Source organism: Magnolia sinica, chromosome 8 (assembly GCF_029962835.1).
Source record: "Magnolia sinica isolate HGM2019 chromosome 8, MsV1, whole genome shotgun sequence".
Taxonomy (NCBI): Eukaryota; Viridiplantae; Streptophyta; class Magnoliopsida; order Magnoliales; family Magnoliaceae; genus Magnolia; species Magnolia sinica.
In genome coordinates, this window is record NC_080580.1 from 16076785 (window position 1) to 16099243 (window position 22459).

The 22459-nt window shown below is 38.4% G+C and overlaps 1 protein-coding gene, 1 long non-coding RNA gene and 1 other non-coding gene across 3 annotated transcripts in view; all 3 read left to right on the forward strand.

The window, feature by feature from the left end:
- The first annotated feature begins 2584 nt into the window (after positions 1 to 2584).
- The window catches only part of LOC131252981 (arginine biosynthesis bifunctional protein ArgJ, chloroplastic), a 32336-nt gene continuing 12461 nt past the window's right edge, over positions 2585 to 22459 (forward strand). The window contains exons 1-9 of the mRNA XM_058253797.1: positions 2585 to 2772; positions 2830 to 2921; positions 3547 to 3672; positions 16574 to 16697; positions 19624 to 19697; positions 19903 to 19947; positions 21120 to 21170; positions 21270 to 21338; positions 21939 to 21997. Of these exons, the coding sequence (XP_058109780.1) occupies positions 2862 to 2921; positions 3547 to 3672; positions 16574 to 16697; positions 19624 to 19697; positions 19903 to 19947; positions 21120 to 21170; positions 21270 to 21338; positions 21939 to 21997 (608 nt within the window). The 5' untranslated portion in view covers positions 2585 to 2772; positions 2830 to 2861. The remainder of the gene's footprint in view (positions 2773 to 2829; positions 2922 to 3546; positions 3673 to 16573; positions 16698 to 19623; positions 19698 to 19902; positions 19948 to 21119; positions 21171 to 21269; positions 21339 to 21938; positions 21998 to 22459) is intronic.
- LOC131252983 (uncharacterized) lies at positions 5086 to 6260 on the forward strand. The gene is made up of 2 exons (XR_009174782.1): positions 5086 to 5335; positions 6064 to 6260. It is a non-coding gene; the product is annotated as an uncharacterized LOC131252983 (long non-coding RNA).
- LOC131254518 (small nucleolar RNA R71) lies at positions 13728 to 13834 on the forward strand. The gene has a single exon (XR_009175630.1). It is a non-coding gene; the product is annotated as a small nucleolar RNA R71 (small nucleolar RNA).

The following is a 22459-nucleotide window of genomic DNA, read 5'->3' on the forward strand; positions in this document are numbered from 1 at the left end:
ATGAGGCAGATTCAAAGCTCAAGTGAACCACCACAGTAAGCAATGGGAATTGAGTACTTACTATTTGTAACTTCTCGAGGCCACAAAAGTTTTGAATTAAGCTAATTTTTATGTTTTGCCTTTATCCATATCTGCATGACCTTATGAACAGGTTGGATGACAAATAAGCATCATTATAGGCTTTAGGAAGGTTTAAACTTTTAATGGATAAGGCTTGTTAGAATCACAGTTTCATATGGTGTGGTCCACTTAAACTTTGAAGTCTTTGAAGGCAGTTATTTTGAGAAGGAAGCACCTGTTTGCCCAGCTCAATTTCATGTTTGCCCAGCTCAATTTCATGTTTGCCCGCTCAATTTCATGCTTGCCTCGCTCAAATTTCAATTTGCCCCACTGAATTTCATGCTTGCCCCGCTCAAATTTCAGTTTGCCCCGTTGAATTTCATGCTTGCCCCGCTCAATTTCCAATTTGCCTCGCTCAATCTCATTGAGTCAATTTTATGTTTGCCCCAAACTGAATTTCATATTTGCCCCGCTGAATTTCATACTTGCCCCCCTCAATTTCATGTTTGCCTCGCTCAATTTCATGTTTGCCCTGTTGAATTTCATGTTTGCCCTGCTGAATTTCATACTTGCCCCGCTCAATTTCATGCTTGCCCCCACTCAATTTCATGTTTGCCCCGCTCAATTTCATGTTTACCCCACTCAAGACCATGACAACCTAAGTGAACTAACCCCATCTCAAGTTGGGCCAGTTGATCCAAACAAAAGTTGTAGTGAGGGGTAGGTTGGGGATGACAACATGTTGAAGCAATATGGAAAAATTACAATGATTTGTAAATAAGTTTTTTTGTCATTCCTTTGAATTTCAGATGTTCCAATTGTGCAACTATACAGTTCCTTGTTTGATATTTATTTGTCAACACATCAACGAACAATATCTTCAATAGGATGTATCAGCGATACAAGTAGGCACTAATTTTAAGTAGGGAGGTGGACCCAAATTTACAAATGTCATGTGAGACTCAACCATGGATAGACTTTCAACTAGTATCAAGTTCAATTTTCGTGTTGTAGAAAGTCACATGATCCACTACTTCCAACCTCTTGTGATGAGTGCAATCAAACAATCGATGAACTGATCTTCTATTGAGCTGTGTACTTCGTATTTTCTGCAAATGTTTAATGTGGTTAACTGCTCAATGTGTGTTTAATGTGGTTAACTGCTCAATCTATACAACGTTCTTCAATTTTCTTTTATGGTTGTTGGTCTCTCTTGTAGGAATACTTGGTTCCTTAAAAATACGTACAAACAATGAGACAGTCCATGCTAAATTGATGTCTGGTTTCTTCTTACGATCAAGTTTGTGAAGTGTTCATGAAAGAGCTTGGAAGTATGCCACATGAATTATGTTATTTTTCTTTCATTGTTTGTTAAATTCTTTGTTCATATCATCTTAGGTACATGAGATTTTTATCGTTAATATTTTTTCTTACCAAAATACACAGCCAAAACTTTCATGTTCTTATCTTTGATTTTTTTCCTTCTTTTTTCTTGTGAAGAGTAGTTTTATAGATTGATTAAATGCTCAATTAGTGCAAAACTTGCCAACTGAATGAAGCGATCTTTTTATGAAACAGATTTTTGTTGAGTCTGATCTTGTTCTACTAGTAAGTGCTTCCCTCGCAAAAGTTCATGTTGTTCACATGCATGGTGGCAAAAAAATTATTGTAAATGTAATTTTTTGGCGTTCTTCCATTTGCATAGGCAACTAGAGCTTCAAACTCCAGATTGGAAATCTCTATGGCATAAATTTGAAACTTTTCATATTAAAAGTTACATTCTCTATGGTGTCCTAATGCTTTGTTTCTTTTTTTTTTTTTTAATTTTGTTTTATTTATTTATTTTTGCATCAAGTGTGAAGAAGTAAGTTTATAAAGTAATAGTACTTGTGGGGAAAGGAGATGAAGGCTACGGTGAGACCTATGGCTACGGATTATAGATGAAGTGAAAACAAAAATATCAGCTTGATCGGAAACTACTGTGGCCCGTAAGAAGTTTTGAACGGTGGTGTCAGTGTCCTCACTGTTTTCTATGGTGGGATCCAGTTAAACTTTAGATCTATCTGATTACTTTTGTAACACAATAAAACTATCTCTCCAAATGGTTAGACGGTATGGATAAAATACATGCATCATGGTGGGTCTGAAGAGCTTGGTGACGTCGCGATTTGGCTACTGACCTTGTCAGTATCTAATCCGGGTCCGAGATACACCTATACCAGGGTCGTGAGGTTCATATAGATTTCCGTGACAAATTCACTCCGTTCATCTGTTTTTAAAGACCACAGGATTCTAAAAATCATTAATATCCTGATAGTTGTTCCTACGCTTTATCTGAGTAGTAATAATACTATGAACGGTTTGGATGGCATATAAAAATCATAGTCCTGTACAGGAAGCTTTCAACAGTGGACGTTTCCGTTTCCACTGTTTCGTTTGGTGTGTCCCAAATCAGTTTTTACCGGACTGAATTTTAAAATCCTATCCTATTATGGTCTTTGAAAAACAGATGGACGGAGTGGATTTGTCACAGAAATCTCTGTGAACCTCACACAGCACCGGGCACAGGTATATCTGTGTATACCGGGGTCACAGGCAATCCGCTTCCACCGAATCCGATTCCGAGCTCGAAATTCGAGAACGAAAACCGTCCGTTGGTGCGTATTTTTCACGAGCTTGGGCAGCACGTGCAGTCATATACACTGAATAACGGTATAAAACCCTCCCCAAAACCCTTCAAAATCTCCACACTAACCCTCTCTCTTTCAGCCGTTGATCTCTCCTTCCATACAATCAAAGAAATGTCCCTCGCTTTCCATCATCCCATCTCGATCGAAATCCCAGAAATTCGTCGAAAAAAGGTACTTCCAGAAATCAAATCCACTCTATTTTCTTTCAAAAATTCGCACTGATTTTTGGAAAAAGGGTTCTATGAGGTCGACCGTACGGACCTTACTGTAAGGTCGACCTCCATGGCCCCACTGATGTGTCAGACATCCACCCTTTCCATCAGTGGCACGCCTCCCTATCAGGTCCGGATCCCAAAAATCAGGCCGATCCATAAGTTAGGCGGGGCCACACGAAAGGAAACAGTTGGGAGCGGACGCCCACCCATTAAAACCTTCTTGATTGTTTTTTAGGTCCAGTGGGAGGTGGTTCAGACATCCGATCCGTCGATCGTTTGCGTCCCATCATGATGAGGCGTCCTTTTATATTTCAGGCCATTCCAAAACTCAGTTGGGCCACACCAAGTGATTTTAGATGTTTTAGCCATGATTGACGGTTCCAAATTGTGTGGCCCATCTGAGTTATGGATCACCTGGAGTGGGAAACTCACAGGATGAACGGTTCAAATGTCCAACAGATATCATGGTGGAGCCCACAGAGGTCACCCTTGCAATTTGCTCCGATGCAGTCAATCTCGTAGGAACATTTCCCTTTTCATTTTAGGGATTTTAGCAATATTTTATTTATTTAATTTTGCAGCTTTGGAGATCGATCGGTTCATCTCGGTTCAATTCTAGGGTCTTTTCCGTCTCTTCGAGTGTGGATGTAGCTGTGAACTATGTACCTCCAGCTCCAATTCTGCTACCAGAAGGACCATGGAAGCAGGTGAGGAGGAACTACTGAAATAGTGAATGCGGGCTGGTTTAGTAATCCGACTATAGATTTGGTGCACCACCACGTGGACTATAGATTTAGTGGGCCTTCATGTGGAGGGATCATAATGCAAGAAGCGAGGCAATCGGTCTGTGGTAGCCATCTGACCGGTGATGTTAAAATGGGCGATTAACTCAAAATATTAGCAAGCAGTTAACAGTCAATAGGCAAAACTTCAACAACCAGTGGCTGGAGTTGTCCAATTCCAACAATTTTGATCTATGTCCCATCCACATGCTGGCCCACCAAGTCAACAGTTCTGATCACATGCTCATTTGCAACATATACAGTGGCAATGGTACCTCATTTGACTTCAACAAAGCATTCTTTGTGGTAGCATTTACCTTTGATACACTACTAACTCATGCATTAACATTCGAGTCAGTAGAATACTTATAAATCTGATCATATTAGAGCTTGTCAGGAAGTACTTGGCACTACGATCATATACTGTAAAACAGTATAAAACTTTTGTGGGACACAATGTATGTTCTCTTAGGCTTGTTTGGCCCAGGGGATTAGATGGTATTAAGTGGTATTGTATTTCAAATACCATATTTTAAAGTCAGGTCATGTTAGCTTTCTCCACCACTTGCTTTAATTTTTGCCATTGGAAAATGTGCTTGTATTAAAAGGGATTTCAGCAGTTCCTCTTCATATCCGCCCAAATCCAGTGTGGGTGCACACCACCGACCTTACATCACTAGGTTCTGTGGGCCCCACCATGATGTATGTGTTATATCCACACCGTCCATCCATTTTTCAAGATTATTTTAAGGCATGGGTATAAAAATGAGGCAAATACAAAACTCAAGTGGACCACACCACATAAAGAAGTGGGGACAATAATGCCCATCGTTGAAGCCTTCCTAGGGCCCACCATGATGTTTATTTGCTATCCAACTTGTTCATAAGGTCACACAAACCTTAATGAAGGGAAATCAGAATTATCAGTTGGATCCAAAACTTTCATGGCCCCCATGAAGTTTTCAATGGTAGGCGTTCAATCTCCACTATTTTCTGTGGTGTGGTCCACTTGAGCTTTGGATTTGCCTCATTTTTGGGCACAAGCCCTAAAATGCTCCCGCAAAATGGATGGATGGTGTTGATATAACACATACATCATAGTAGGGCCCACAACTCGCTGATAGTCTTGGAATGAAAGATAATTCCTTGTTGCAGTCAACATCCTTCCAAACGTTGTATATCCGATGTATTGCTGACCACCCATGACCTTCTTATAATCCAAACATGAGGTAGAATTTGAAAAACCAATAGTATTAGCAAACAATCCACCTGCCACCTGTAATGATTGCTTTTTTCAAATTTTATACCATCTAATACACTCTAATCCCTTGTGCCAAATAGGCCCTTGGGGAGTTGTTTGGATGCATGGAATTGGAGTCCATGGAAAGAAAGCATATCTTGAAAAGACAGGATTGAAAGAATTTCTCTTCATCCTGTTCGGGTGATAATTTTGGATTTGCATGGAAAGATGAGTTCATATTTGGGTATAGAACTCTTCCAAGGAAAGATTGAAGAGAAGAATGCAGCATCCATGCCAACGTGGCACATGTGCAGGATCCGAGACATTCATCGGGTTGGCCTTTGTGATGTAGAGCGAGTCGCGGACAGTTTCATGGCCAAGATGGATCAGAAAAGGCCCGGTCGACGACAGAAGTGATCCGGACCATCGGACCTTAGATCGGGCGTATCTCGCAATCCGGAATGAGTTATCTGACGTAAAAAATATGATTTTGGGGTAGAACGAGCTACTTTAGCCAACCAACCCAGCTACGCAGGGTTGCGTAGCCCAGAATTGCGAAAAACCCCTTGATCGACGATCGTTTCCCTGTTTTAATTTCTTTTTTATTATAAATAGTAAGTTTTAGTTTGATTATAACTCTTCATCCGTCGGGCTTTAGGCGTTGCGTCCAACGTGAAAAGAGCTTAGAATAATTAGGAGAACGGTTTGGTGAAGCCAAATAGGACACTTACTATTTTTGGCCGAAAACCTTGCGCACTAGTAGACATCACGACTGTCTATAAATAGTAAGTTTACTATTTATAGTAAGTCGCGGATTCTAGGAGTTTGAGTTGTAGTTTGATTCTGATTTCTTTCCCATTGCTTGGTACCTTATTTAAAGGGCTGTGAACTCGTTTTTAATTATTTATCAATCAATTTCGAATCTATTAGAATTTATTTTTATTTTCTGCTTTCTTTCCTCGTGGATTCGAGAAGTCTCTGTGAGGAGTCCAGAGAAGTTCCGTGGATTTGGAATAGTTATCCTCTTGAGGAAGACGGTGCTCGACCTCACGTCCTCCCCTGCGTCACTTTGTGAGAAAGGAATGAATGCAAGGAGAGAGTGCATGTTGGAGTGAATTGTGACAGTAGAAGGTGTTTATAAGAGCCAAAGTATAGCTGTTGCAAAGGATTCTTTTTCCCTGAATGCACATTTCGGTTTTTAGCTAGAAATGGAAACTAGGCTGAAGAGATAAAACACGAAGAAACCATTTTTGCATTCTTGACAGTGCCATGCTGATTGCTTGCCTCCAAGTGCAGATGTTCGTAAGTAGTATCCCGTGAATACAGGGTTGATCCCACAGGGAGATGAATTGCGAGAAGGAAAAAATCAAATGCAAAACAAACTAAGTAATAAAAACTAAACTGATGATTTGATTTTGGGATTTTTGGAATGGATGTAATTTAACTGAATAAAATAACACCCAAGCTTTAAAGTTCCACACATACGTTAATGTTCCAAAATCATGATGACTTGGATAACACAACTAGGATCTGAGCACTATGGTCAGCTTAATCGGAAAATAAAACAGTTTAAATATTTTAATAAGTGATATCCAATATTAGAAAATCATGGATTTGCATCATCGATATATATTCTCAAGCGTCAGTGATTTTAAGAATCCAATATTAATGAGATAATGAAAATCAAAGAAATATAACAGGTTGAGAACCTCTCCTATCTAGGAAATCTGATTGATCTAGGGTAAACCTATCAATGTGGATCTCATATGATGGAAACATATGGATCTCATAAGAGGATAAAAAAACAAAACCTAAATAATAGATAACATACATAACACCATTCTTCTCATCATTAAAACAATCAATCATCATAATCGTAAAGAATTATTAAAACCATGTGCTTCCCTTCTAGCTTGAGCTGGAAGGAACTTAAAAAAACATAATTAAAATAAGAAAGAAAGAAAAAAAAGAAAAAAATAAATGCAAATAGAAAAGATCTAAAAAAAAAAACTTATAAAACTCTAATAAAATTAAAAACTCTTTAAAAACCTTAAAATTTACTTTGGGATGCCTTGAATGATGCTTAGGAATGCCCTAGGAAGCCCTATTTATAAGTAGGGAACTCCAATTTTCGTACAAAGTTGAAAAATCCTAGAAACCGCCTCAAATATACGCAGTTTTTCAAAATAGACTTATCGCTGCATAGTTTGTTTAAAATAGATTTCCTGCTGCGCAGTTTTCCAAAATAGACCTCAGAGCTTCAGAATACACTTTTTCAGGACAATTTCAGGATTCTTCACTTCAAATCTTCGATTTTCTTCATTCTTCACTTGGTTTTCTTGGATCTTTGGCATGTGAATTCTTCAATCTTGGTCTCCTAAGATCCATCCCTTGCCTTGGTGATTCTTGAGCATCAAATCCATGCTTTTTAACACCGTTTTTCAATCAAAGCACTTAAATTCACCTTACAACACATACACGAGTAAAATAAAATATTAAGCGGATTCATGTTCATAAAACCAAGATATAAATGGAGAAAATTATGCAATATTTGAGTCCCAACACACCCCCCAACCAGCATTTTGCTAGTCCCGAGCAAAATAAGCGAAAAAAATAAAAATAAAAGTAAAAATTAATTCCAGAAACAAAATTAAAATGAAAAAAATTCTAACTACACTTTCGCAGGTAATCTCGATTGCATTTAGCATATGCAACAAGCCTTTAAACCCTTAGGTTTCTCCTAGTGGACGAGTTATAGTCTCGTGAGGGTTTCTAGAAATGTTTCCCACAAACATTGAAAATATAAAAAATAGTTCAACACTCAGAAATTTATACAATTATGCCTCCAATCATCATATAAATTCCAAAACAAAACAATACTTACCCTAAGTCTGAAGTTAGTTAGAATCTCAATTTTCTAATCCATTACATCCTTAAGTTCAGAGACCTAATCAAAATTTAGAATAGTTATGATCCAATATCCTTAGGTGCTCCGTGACACTAATCTAACTTTGAGAAATATGCATGTTCCCTATCCTAACTCCTTTCAATCATCCCAAGAATATGAAATCTCTAGTTATCTCATTTTTTTCATGTCATTTTTTCTTTTATCATCATATCCTCATTATTATATACCGCCCTTAGATGAAGATTCTCATCGGGTTTGCTTCATAACATAAGATATCGTACTTGTAATGGTAACAGTAATGGATACTTAGGTATCCTTACTCCGGATTACTGACACGAGTGCTATGGTAATTGCATTCATACTTTATAATAAAATTTTCTTTTTCCATTATTTTTTTTCCTTCAATATTCTCTCTTTTAAGCATATATCAATGGTACTAGTTCATTTTGACCTTGTTTGAATCAAAATTTGTTATTCTAGTTCATTCCTCACTTAGTTAGCTGGGGTGTGTTGTGAATTCAGTACATCAAATTATAACTCACTTTAAACTAGTGATTAGATAATTGAACTCAAGTCTATAATTTTCAGTTATCAGATTTCTGACTAATATCAACCTAGACTTAAGTATTAACTTTGCCTTTGGAATTCGCAAAATATCATGTTCACATAAAAATATTATTTTGAAAATGTTGAAAAAAATTTCCCCATAAACCTAAAAAAATAAACTTAAACCTAACTGAAACCTAAAAATAATAATAAAATAAACTGAGATCCAAAAATAAAAAAACCTTCACATGGATGACTATCCACACCTCCCAACCTAAAAAATCTACATTGTCCCTAATGTAATGATAATGTAATGCAAAGAACAATAAAAATAAAAGAAATGGTGGATAGTACCTACCATGAAAAACTCACTTGCTATGTGACACTAAAAAGAATTGAATATGATACAAATCCTACAGAAATGCTCCGTTAGACTAGGAGCATCATTCTAAATATTCTGGCTCATGAAGAGGGAAGGACTCCTCTCCCAAATGAAAGTTTTCCACATAAAGCTTCAATCTCTGACCATTAACCTTGTACACGTTGCCATTACGTGGATTCTCAATTTCAACAACCCCATGAGTATAAACATTCTTCACAATGAAGGGGCATCTTGATCTTAACTTTCCCGGAAAGAACTGGAGACGGGAATTGTACAATAGGACCTTTTGCTGAGGTTCAAAATTCTTCCTCAGGATATTTTTGTCATGAAAAGCTTTGGTCCTCTCTTTGTAGATTTTAGAATTTTCATAGGAATCTCTCCTCAGCTCCTCTAATTCATTCAACTCTAATTTCCTTTGTCCACTTGCTTGGTCCATATCAAAGTTTAATTTCTTTATTGCCCAGTAGGCTCTATGTTCCAATTCCACAGGCAAGTGGCAAGCCTTCCCATACACCAATCTGTATGGAGACATTCCAATCGGGGTCTTATAAGCAGTCCTATAAGCCCATAAAGCGTCGGATAGTCTGAGGGACCAATCCTTCCTATTTGGCCTTATAGTTTTCTCTAAAATGTGTTTGATTTCCCGATTAGAAATCTCAGCTTACCCACTCATTTGTGGGTGGTATGGGGTGCTCACTTTATGCTTGATGCCATATTTCTTCATCAAAGCCTCAAATATCCTATTGCAAAAGTGAGACCCGCCATCACTAATGATGGCCTTTGGAGTTCCAAATCTAGAAAAAATATTTTCCTTGAGGAATCGTATGACCACTTTGTTGTCATTGGTCCTACTTGGAACTGCCTCAATCAACTTTAAAACATAGTCCACACCAACCAATATATAAAGAAATCTAAAAGAAGATGAAAATGGGCCCATAAAATCAATACCTCAACAATAAAAAATCTCCAATAGTAGAATTGGGGATAAAGGCATCATGTTGCGTCGGGACACTCTTCCCAACCTTTGATATTTATCACAAGCAACACAGAAAGCATGGGTGTCTTTAAACATGGTGGGCCAGTAAAAACCACATTGCAGGATTTTTGCAGTGGTTTTCTTAGCAGAAAAATGGTCACCACATGCTTCCATATGACAAAAGGAAATAACACTCTGAACTTCATCCTCTGGGACACAACGTCTAAAAATCTGATCAGTACCATATTTATATAAATACGGGTCATCCCATAAGAAGTTCCTAACCTTGGTATATGACATTTTTCCCGTTACAAGATAGTTCACTATATCCGCATACCAAGGCAATTTGGAGATCGCAAATAATTGTTCATCAGGAAAAGTGTCCTGGATATGCATCTCCTCAGTGGAATCATCTAACACCAATCTAGAAAGGTGATCAGCCACTACGTTTTCTACTCCTTTCTTATCTTTTATCTCTAAGTCAAATTCTTGGAGTAGGAGGATCCATCTCAAAAGTCTCGGCTTTGCATCCTTCTTAGATAGCAAATATTTCAAAGCCGAGTGGTTCGTGAAAATGACGACTTTGGATCTCAGCAAGTAGGACCTAAACTTATCCAAAGCAAAAACTACTGCAAGTAACTCTCTTTTAGTTGTTGAGTAGTTCACTTGGGTCAAGTTTAGAGTTCTACTCGCATAGTAAATAACGTAGGGCTGTTTATCTTTCCTTTGGCCTAAAACAGCCCCCATGGCATTATCACTTGCATTGCACATTAGTTCAAAAGGAAGTGTTCAATCTGGTGGATGCATGATAGGTGCAATGGTAAGGGATGATTTAATTTTATTAAAGGCACTTGCACACTCATCTGTCTACTTAAATGGAACATCCTTTTGAAGAAGATTAGTCAAGGGTTTGGTAATGGCACTAAAGTCCTTGACGAAATCTTCTATAAAAACCAGCATGCCCTATAAGTGATCTAATATTTCTAACAGTTCGGGGGATAGGTAGCTTAGCTATAATGTCGAGTTTTGAGCGATCTACCTCAATTCCATTTTTGGAGATAACATGGCCCAAAACAATTCCCTTTTGAACCATGAAATGACATTTCTCCCAATTTAAAACAAGGTGTTTCTCTTCACACCTAGATAAGACAAGAGATAAATTGTCGAGGCATTCCTCAAAACTAATTCCAAATACGGAGAGGTCGTCCATGAAAACCTCAAGAAACTTCCCAACCATATTTGAAAAAATACTTAACATACACTGTTGGAAAGTTACTGGGGCGTTACACAATCCAAATGGCATCCGTTTGAAAGTAAACATGCCAAATGGACAAGTGAACGTGGTTTTCTCTTGGTCTTCCAGGTCTATCTCTATTTGGTTATATCCAGAATATCCATCAAGAAAACTATAGAAGGAGTGACTTGCTACCCTCTCTAAAACTTGATCAATGAATGGTAGAGGGAAATGGTCCTTCTTTGTGACCTGGTTCAAATTTCTATAGTCAATGCAAACACGCCAACCAGTGGTGACACGTGTTGGTATGAATTCATTATTAGAATTCTGCACAATAGTCATTACGGATTTCTTTGGGACTACTTGAGTTGGACTCACCCAAACACTATCAGATATTGGGTAGATGATTCCCACATCTAATAATTTGATCACCTCATTTTTTACAACTTCCATCATGTTTGGATTGAGACGCCTTTGAGGTTGTCTAATTGGTTTGGCGTCCTCATCGAGGTGGATCCGATGGGTGCATATGGAAGGGCTTATACCCTTGATGTCAGACATGGTCCAGCCCAAGGCTCCTTTGTGGTCCCTTAGAACTTTCAACAACTTAATCTCTTGATCCTTCTCTAAAAATGAAGAGATCACCACGGGATAAGTTTTATTTTCACCTAAGTATACATACTTAAGCTCATTTGGTAGTAGTTTTAAATCAAGCTTTGGAACATTGGTTGGTGATGGCAGAGGTCGCGAGTCCTCGATAGATAGGATTTGAGTGCGCGGTCTCTATTGGTACATACCAATGTCTTGGGTGGTAGTGCTCTCATTATCATCACAAATTTTAATAAACACTTTTACTAAATCAGAATTTTTCAAGTCCCCAATGACTTGAATCAATTCCTTAGTCAGACTGGGTTCCAATTCCTCTTCTTCTATCAAGCAGTCCATGAACTTCAGCTCATGGATCTCATTATTATCAATGGGCTGCTTACATAGATTGAAAAATATTTAGCTCTAGAGTCATGTTACTAAAAGACAAGTTCATCATTCCATTCATGCAATTTATGATTGCATTTGAAGTTGCCAGGAATGGGCGACCTAAAATGATCGGAACTTGAGTGCTAGCATTTACACATGGTTCAGTGTCTAGTACAATAAAATCCATGGGAAATTAGAATTTCTCCACTTGGACTAGCACGTCCTTTAAAATTTCCCTTGGTACCTTAATAGAGCGGTTAGCGAGTTGGAGTGTAAGCATGGTTGGTTTAAGCTTGCCTAACCCCATTTGTTTGTAAACTGAATAAGGTACTAAGTTGACACTTGCACCCAAATCTAGTAAAGCATGCTCAATTTGGAAATTCCCAATAATATAAGGAATAGTGGGACTTCCCGGGTCTTTGTATTTGGGTACAGCCCTTTGTTGAATGATAGCACTCACTTTCTCAGTAAGGAAGGCCTTTTTGTGCACATTTAATTTCTTCTTTACAGTGCACAAGTCCTTAAGATATTTAGCATATGATGGAATTTGTCTAATGGCATAAAGCAGAGGAATATCGACAGTAACCTTTTGGAGCACATCCAACACCTCTTGATATTTCATGGGGACAGTTGGATTCTGAAGTCTAGATGGGAACGGAACTGGAGGCTCATATGACTTAGTCTCTTTATCCTTTTGCTGTTGCGGCTCTTGAACCATAGCTGGTTCATCATTTTCTTGAGACAGTGGCTCATCCTCAAGTATTTCTACCGGTGGCATTATCTTGTTATCGACTTCTTTTCCACTTCTTAAGGTAATGGTGGCCTTAGCTTGTTCATGATGTAGCTCACTTGGATTCGAGTCTCCAATGAAATGCGTGTTTCTAGGGTTTGGCACAGGTTGAGAAGGAAGGGTGCTCCTTAGCATTTAGTTGAGTCTCAATCCTAGCTACAGCTGTCTTTAATTCCTGATTTGATTGGATTAGAGACCGATTCATTTGAGCTTGAGAGTTCATGAATGCGGTCAATGCATCCTCCACAAATGATCGCTTTGGTGGGGGAGCTTGAGAGTTCATGAATGCGGTCAATGCATCCTCCACAGATGATCGCTTTGGTGGGGGCACATATGGTGCATTGTTAGGTGCCCCAAAGAAGTTGTTTTGTGGAGGCATTTGAGGTGCATTGGGCGCATTAATTTGTGGTCCATTCCTCCAACTAAGATTAGGATGGTTACGCCAATTTGGATTATACGTGTTTCCCATTGGTTGCATAACTGACCTTTGGTAGTTATTTATAGCATTTGCTTGATCATGCTCATGCGTGATATTTTGTACAACTGAGATTATTGGACAATCCTTTGTGTCATGGTCTGTACCACCACAAATGCTACAAAAATTACCTAAGGAAGTGTTTGCTTTAACCATATCAACCTTCCTAATTTCCAAGGCTTCGACCTTTCTAGCTAATGCAGCGAATTTTACATTAAGGTCGTCTTCCTCTCTTAGGACATACATCCCCGCTTTTTCTCTAGGAATGGGTCTAGTTTGGTATGATTTAGCAGAGACATCCCATGTCTGCGTATTCTCTACTAACATATCTAGAAAATCCCAAGCCTCATTATGATCTTTGTCAAGAAAGGTTCCACCACACATCATCTCTATGAACTGACGGATATCCATCGTGAGCCCCTTTCGGAAAGCATCAATCACATGCCATGGTTCATAACCATGATGTGGACAAGTAATTAGAATGTCTTTGAAGCGCTCCCAAGCTTGAAAAAATAATTCATTCTCTTTTTGGGAGAATGACATGATTTCTTGTTTTAGTGCATTTGTTTTGTGCTCGGGAAAGAACTTTTTCAAAAACTCTCTACTTAAGGCTTGCCATAAAGTGATGGTATTAGGTCTTAGAGAGTTGAGCCATGCTTTGGCCCGATCCTTTAGAGAAAATGAGAATAACCTAAGCTTAAGTACATCTCAATTGCCATTATTTACTTGTAACGTTGCAATTACTTCCTCAAAGTCCTTGAGGTGTAAGTAGAGGCTTTCAGAATCCAAGCCATGAAATTTAGGAATTAATTGAATCACACCTGGTTTAAAATCAATGTTCCCTGTGTGAGTAGGGAATACCATGCAAGATGGTAAAGTTGATCTCTCAGGGTGTAAATGTTCACGTAAAGTCTGTGGTTGGTTTAACACATTCCTATGAACTTCATTTTCATCCTCAAGAGGAGGATTAAGTTGATTTTCTCTGTTTTGATTTATAGTTGGATCTGGTAGATTTGGATTTGGATTATCAACTGGGTCTGCCATGGAATTCAAGTGATGTTGAGTGCCTCTTCTAAGTGAATGATCAAGGCTTGGAACTAGTCCGCCTTCGGAGGAGAGTCGATTGTTTTGATCCCTACTCCAACGGGACATAAACCATCCACACCACACAACAAATACCACTAATTTAAATAGCAAGTATGATACTTAAAATAAAAATAAAAACTTAACCAACAACCCAGGCGGCAGGGCCGACCATGAGGGTTCAGTCTACAAAGCAAAATAAACCAACAACGCAGGCAGCAGGACCGAGCATGAGGGTTCAATCCACAAAGCAAAATAAATCAACAACCCAGGCGGCAGGGCCGACCATGAGGGTTCAGTTCACAAAGCAAAAATAAATCAACAACCCAGGCGGCAGGGCCGACCATGAGGGTTCAATCCACAAAGCAAAAATAAATCAACAACCCAGGTGGCAGGGCCGACCATGAGGGTTCAGTCCATAAAAAATAAATAAATCAACAAAAGTAAAACTAATGCAGAAATTAAACTATGCTAATCTGGAAAATAGATTCAGCGGATGATCTTTGTGATCAAACAGCAACTGTAAGACAACCATAGCACTTGGGTGATAAAATCCCAAGCAAGGCAACCTTATGTCATAGTTAGTGCTTGAAAAACCCAACTGAATTTACTTTCAAATAAAAAAAATAAAATCTATGGAAAATTTGGAGGGTTTAGAAGAGAACTTACATTAGAAAAGAACTTACCTTAGCTATCTTGTACATATCTGATCTATCTCAGTCTCTCCCCGGCAACGGCGCCAAAAACTTGATTGCTTGCCTCCAAGTGCAGAGGTTCGTAAGTAATATCCCGTGAATATAGGGTCAATCCCACAGGGAGATGAATTGCGAGAAGGAAAAAATCAAATGCAAAACAAACTAAGTAATAAAAACTAAACTGATGATTTGATTTTGAGATTTTTGAATGGATGTAATTCAACTGAATAAAATAACACCCAAGCTTCAAAGTTCCACACATAGGTTAATGTTCCAAAATCATGATGACTTGGATAACACAACTAGGATCTGAGCACTATGGTCAACCTAATCGGAAAATAAAACAATTTAAATATTTTAATAAGTGATATACAATATTAGAAAATCATGGATTTGCACCATTGATATATATTCTCAAGCGTTAGTGATTTTAAGAATTCAATATCAATGAGATAATGAAAATCAAAGAAATATAACAGGTTGAGAACCTCTCCTATCTAGGAAATCTGATTGATCTAGGGTAAGCCTATCCATCAATGTGGATCTCATATGATGGAAACATATGGATCTCATAAGAGGATAAAAAACAAAACTTAAATAATAGATAACATGCATACATCATTCTTCCCATCATTAAAAAAATCAATCATCATAATCTTAAAGAATTATTCAACCCATTTGCTTCCCTTCTAGCTTGGGCTAGAAGGAACTTAGAAAACCATAATTAAAATAAAAAAGAAAAAAAAATAAATAAATAAATGCAAATAGAAAAGATCTAAAAAAAAAAACCTTATAAAAGTCTAATAAAATTAAAAACTCTTTAAAAATCCTAACTTTTGCTTTGGGATGCCTTAAATGATGCTTAGGAATGCCCCAAGAAGCCCTATTTATAAGTACGGAACTCCAATTTTTGAACAAAGTTGAAAAACCCTAGAAACCACTTCAAATACACACATTTTTCCAAAATAGACTTATCACTGCATAGTTTGTTTAAAATAGATTTCCTGTTGCGCAGTTTTTCAAAGTAAACTTCAAAGCTTCAAAATACACTTTTCAAGACGATTTCGGGATTCTTCACTTCAAATCTTCGATTTTCTTTATTCTTCACTTGGTTTTCTTGGATCTTTGGCATGTGAATTCTTCAATCTTGGTCTCCTAAGATCCATCCCTTGCCTTGGTGATTCTTGAGCATTAAATCCATGCTTTTTAACACCCTTTTTCAATCCAAGCACTTATATTCACCTTGCAACACATACACGAGTAAAATAGAATATTAAACAGATTCATGTTCATAAAACCAAGATATAAATGGGGGAAATTATGCAATATTTGAGTCCCAACACATGCAATAAAATTAGCTTTCCACAGAAAGCTCTTCAACAAGTCATTGTTTTCATGCATCCAAACGTCCCCCATGTTTTTGTTTGTTGTACTAATCACCTCAATAGCATGTCTTATGCGATCAGGCAAATGCCATCAAGTTGTTGTATCCACATACTCATTACCTGTTGCAATTATGCAGTTACCAGGTGGGGTTACTGCTGCAAAGGGATTCAAAGCTGCAGGTATGTATGGTGGATTGCGTGCGAAAGGAGAGAAGCCAGACCTTGCTCTTGTGACATGTGATGTTGATGCCATTGCTGCTGGTGAGCTTTCCTTTTGCCAATTCTGAATAACATAGTATAAATCGACCTGGAGTCAATGTTGTCAAAATTGTCATTGTATCGCAAATTGTAATAGGGGTTGAATTGTATATCATAAATCATAATATTTTTTATGATCTTCTTGAAATATGAAAAATATAAATAAATCAGAAACAGAAATTAAAAACTCAACAATCATCCTTTTGCCATCAATATGCAAGTAATACCATGTCATGATAGTGTCAAAGGATTCTTATATTTAAGTGTTTCAAGAAATTTTCCTTGAAATATACTGAAGTATCCTTAAATAATTTATGTTCTTGTTGACTTTCTGACTCAAGACAACTAAGCACTTGCTCTAAAAGCTCGAACCGATAGAGCGTGGCGAATCAATCCATTTATCTCATAGCCCAGGCCCACTTCCCATGGGTTAGGCCCCTCAGCCGAACCCCCCTCGGGGGCACATAGGTCTCGCTTCACACGAGTCACCTGGCGGCCCCCCGAGTGTGTCCCCCAATCCCATGGGCCACCCCACTCGAGCCCGGTGTGAAAATGCCCCTGCATTAATCACCCCCAGTGTGAAAATGCTCCTGCATTAATCACCCCCGGTGAGGAGTCTCGAACACGAGACTTCCCGCTCTGATACCACTTTAACACATGACAACTAACACTTGCTCTAAAAGCTTGAATTGATAGACTATGGCGAATCAATCCCTTTATCTCATAGCCTAAGCCTCACTTCCCATGGGTTAAGTCCTCAGCCAAACCCTCTCATGGGCCCCACATTACATGGGTCTCGCCTCACACGAGTCACCCGCCACACACTAGTCGCCCACCCTGAGTGTGCCCTCGCATCCCATAGGCCACCCCACTCGAGCCCGGTGTGAAAATGCCCCTGCATTACTTTCTTGAATGTAGAATCATGTTGGAAATGTGACATTTGATTTTGTAAAACATCGAAAAAAAATATTTTGATTTCTAACCATCATTCCACAATATATGTAAGTCAACATTCATAACCATCGATAAAAACATTCTAGATAAGGCATATATCAATTTGGTGTTTTGACTAGTTAAGAAGTAAGAAATCATTAAAAAAAGCTCTACAATTTAACATTGAAAAGAATATATATCATTTGATCTCTTGTAACGAACAAAATAAAATAATTTACCTTTTCTAAACGATTTTTTTTTTCTAAATGATTCTTAAAGCCCCATCATTTCAAAAACATAAAATGAATGCCAAGTGAAGCTTAAAATAGAAGAGAACGAGTGTAATTTGAATCGGACGTTGGGATTTGAGTCATAAATTATAGGATTCAAATAAAAAGGGATTCCAAGGTGGGATTCAAATCATTTTGCTTAAGATTTGACTCAAATCATAAACCATAAATTGTAGGGTTTTGCCAGGAGTATTTCAACTTGATTAGTACATAATAGATAGCATATAAATGAACATGTGTTAGACTTTAGAAATGCAAAATTGAGAAAATTGAGAATGTGACAAAGCAATCTAAAAGATAGCGGAGGCTGTTGTTCACAGCTATCTCACAAAGCTGATGGCTTGGGTGGGGAAGTAACTTCACCTCTATGGAGTACCGACCTAACATTCAGTTGCCTCTTGGGGCAAACCTTTTAAAAAGTCTAGGTTGACAAACCTTGTATAAATCTAGGGGCGTGCTTCAGTGGTACCGGGCAGATGTGGGGCCCAAAATGATGTATCATAACACTTTTTTGAAGTTGGCGGCGTTCAGTTGGCTTGTAAGAAGGAATAAAGTGTTAACAATTGATAATCTTTGCAAGAGGAAGATGATTCTCCTAAATATTTGTTTGTTGTGTTATGAGGATGCAGAATCAGTGGCTCACCTTTTCATACATTGTCCTTATGCATGGGAGGCGTGGAGTCATTTTCTTCAGATGTGTGGGGTGTTATGGGTCTTTCCAAGCCTAATTTCTGAAATTTTTTCTCTCCTGGCATGGTGGTGGTTGGGGAAATTGGGGACAAGATTGTGGAGGTGAAGTTTGCTAGCAGTTTTTTGGGCCTTATAGTGGGAAAGAAATGAGTGATGCTTCAGGAATAGAAAATGTAGACCTATAGACGTTTTCCGAAGGGCATTTCTTAATGTAAAGGAGTGGGTGGAAGCATAGTTTCAAGAGCAAGGTGTATTCATTTCTTGGGTGGGTTTTGGGTGCTTGAGTTGTATATTTGTATATGGGTCTTTTATTGCTGTGCCTCTTATTTATTTTTTTCCTTGTATATTTGGTGGCCTTCCTTATATGAAATATCATCATCGTTTCAAAAAAATAATAATAATAATAAAAGATGTATCACAGCCAATCCGTCCATCAGTTATGTCCCCTCGGGTTACTCCTGGGACCTGAAATCAGATCAATCCAAAACTCCGGTGGGCCACAGCACAGCGAACAAGGTGGGTGGGGGCGCCCAACCTTGATTCTCACCCGGTCCCACCTGATTTGCAGAATAGCCTATTTTTTTCCTGACTGTTCATCCAGGGCATTTGAAGAGTCTGGATGGTATGGATTCTGTATACACAACACGGCGGAACCCCATGCAAATTAAGGGTGAGCATACCCTTTCAACTTGTTGCCCGTGCCCCGTGCTATGGCCCACCTGAGTTCCCTTTTGGGCAGATTTTTGGGACCTGGGTGCAACATGAGGTGACGTATCTGATGGATGGGTCAAATGTCTTGAATACATCATGTGGACCCCACTTTTTCCACTACTACCTCAGCTTATGGTGGTATAGGTGCTGCTGGAGCACACCCCATAAACATTTTGTGAGAACTTGAGTCATATCTTCTTACTCTTTGCAATGGTTGAGAATTCATCCAGATAAGGAAATGCATTTGGTGGAGCTGGAAGTTAAAATAGTTAAACTTCTAACATCTTGTTTCGGTATTTCCTTAGGGGCATTTACTACAAATGTTGTTGCAGCTGCCCCAGTGGTTTACTGCAGGCATATATTGGACATTTCAAACACGGTATGTTAGTGACAATCTCTATTGTTTATTTTATTATGACATTTTGTTGGATTTACTGACTTCCGTTCCATTGAGTTTTAGGTGTTTCGATTATGTTTATGGTAGTCCCATGTCTGGTTTATTTTGAATTAACTTCTGAGGCTGTAGCATGATACTAACTTGATCATTCATCTTACTTGTGTTCTCAAATTTGCGAAATTTTCAGGCTCGTGCAGTTCTAATAAATGCTGGTCAAGCAAATGCTGCAACGGTAAGCACGTGTATCAGCTTTTCTAGATGCCACGTTAGGTGTTCTTGCTCCAAAACTATATTTGGACTACAGTAGTCCATTCCTTTCCAGCTAAAATGGCCAAAGGACTACTACTGTTACTGCAATAGAATGAGTACGTGTACGGGAATGTTCTGATCCTGTGTCTGTTTCAGTGTTTCAGCCAGTTTCTAGTGCAAAATTTTCCCCTGATTTGCGGCCATTTTGACTGGCATTTCTCAATACCTTTCAGAGGAACAATCAAACTTTCAGGAACCTTGCCTGTTCAGCTGAGGTTATGTCTAACAGGGTGGCCCATCTGGTGAGGGAGTGGGATTTTTAGGTCTCTGCCCTTTTGGGGACTTTTGTTTTGTTGTTCTCCTTTGCGGCCTTCCGCTTGTTTTCTTTTGCCTTTGGGCTGTCTTTAAAAAAAAAAAATCACTGTCTTGAAAAAAAAAATGTAGTTAGAAAATCCCTCCAAAAATAATGGGATGGTTACCATCTTGTAAAACTCTCCCGTTCTCTATGTGTGTGTTTTTGGAGGAGAGGGCGTCCTTTTGTTGTTGTTATTATTATTGTAAGAAAGTTCTCTATGCTTTCTTTCTTCTTCTTTAATTTTTTTTTTTTTTAATGGAACACCAAAGCATTCTGCAGTTTTCAAAAAAAATGCAGCATCGGCAAACATGAGCTAGTGTTTTCACATTAAATGGGTAGAATGAGGAGAAGGAAAGGAAGAGGAAAGAGAATGGAGAGAGAATCGCGTGAGGTGCAAGGAGAGAAAAGAGGACTTGAAATGTCCCTTTTCCCAAGCCCTTCATTTATACTTAACAGTTACATGGAGATAATCTCTAAGTTACAGGTCTAAACAGATAAAGATAAAGAAGGATTTCTTCATAATGGTGTGGTACTTTAGGGTACCACACATCTTACATAGACACTCCCCCAACCATGCTACATACAGAAACACCAGAAAACACTCTCCTTTACCACATTTTTATTCTAATATCTTCATATAGTTGTTACTAGATATATCGTGATGGTTCTTTTTGTTACCTTCGGAACTATTTTTTCATATCTGTCCATTTGTTTTTTCAACCGATTCTGCTTTATTTCTATCAACTTAACAAAAAACACCTGCTATTATATGGCTAAGCAGATCTTCCAATTCATCACAGGGTGATGCAGGTTACCAGGATGTCATAGAATGTGCAACTGCTATTGCTAAGGTATTCAGACCCCGAATCTAGAATCTCTTACTCTCATTCTTGACCTGATACAGGATGGGTATGGTCGCTGCTGCTATTCTGAGTCTCTTCATCTTGCAGCTTCTCAATTTGAGTCCTGAAGCAATATTAATTGAATCGACTGGTGTAATTGGTCGAAGAATAAAGAAGGTAATCATCGGAGCAGTGCATTTATTTCATAGTTTTATATGAGGTTTTCTGATCTTACTTGCATCTTGTTATTAACACACCTTGCGGCATGCACATACCAGATCCAAGCTGCTCATCAGGTTGGCCACACCGTGGAGGTCACCATATCCAAAAATCAGGCTGGCCAATCAATTCTGACTGCTAGATTTGAGTAAAAAGCAGACACGGAGTTGTCATTTTTATAAAAGTCCATCTATTTCCTCAAATCCAACAGTTAAATTTATCTGACTGTGCCTTTTCTTTTGCTTATTTATTTGTTATTATGACATCCATGGTGGAGTGCTCCCTATGAGTGGCTCAGATCATGCACAAATATTTGCCTTGTTCTTGAGTGAGATTAAGGTTAAGAGTAACTAATCTCATGTGATATTACTTCTGAAGATGGATTTCAGCACTCCATTTCGTTGCTTTTTCAAAGTTTAAACTCCCCTACTGGACATTTCTCCATTTCTTGGCAGCTGCTTGCTCTCTCTCTCTTTTGCATTTTTAACAGAATCTGGTTTCATTACCATTTCTTGTTTGAGTAGAATGTTTTTTTTTTTTTATTACCTTTTTATGCAGGAGGCCCTTCTCAATTCACTTCCAAAGCTAGTGGGTTCACTGTCATCAACTATAGAGGGGTATTTCTCTTCACTTGTTTAACTAAACATCTTCCACACACACACAAAAAGAAGAAGAAGAAGAAGAAGAAGAAGAAGAAGACGAAGAAGAAGGTGATTGAAATCTTGGTTTGGCAGATTTACATGCTGTTAATGTGACGAGAAAGACTAGAGGAACTTACCCTTTTCGCTCCATACACGGTGATCCAGGCTGTTCATCCAGAAGGTCTCATGATAGACAGCCAACATGTAAAAAATTCTCTCCTGTCAGCTCCTCATTGTCCATAAAAGGGGAGTTAGAAACAACTGTCTATATCCTAACATGTACAATCCAATGATGAGGATCTTTAGTCAGAGGGATTTCCCAGTAAGCCATCTGTTGTGGGACCTACTCAACAAAGATTCTGGATCACCACATGGTGGGACTGAAGAGACGAGCCTCTTGAGGGGCATGCCTCCCTAGCAAACATCTATTGTGGAACC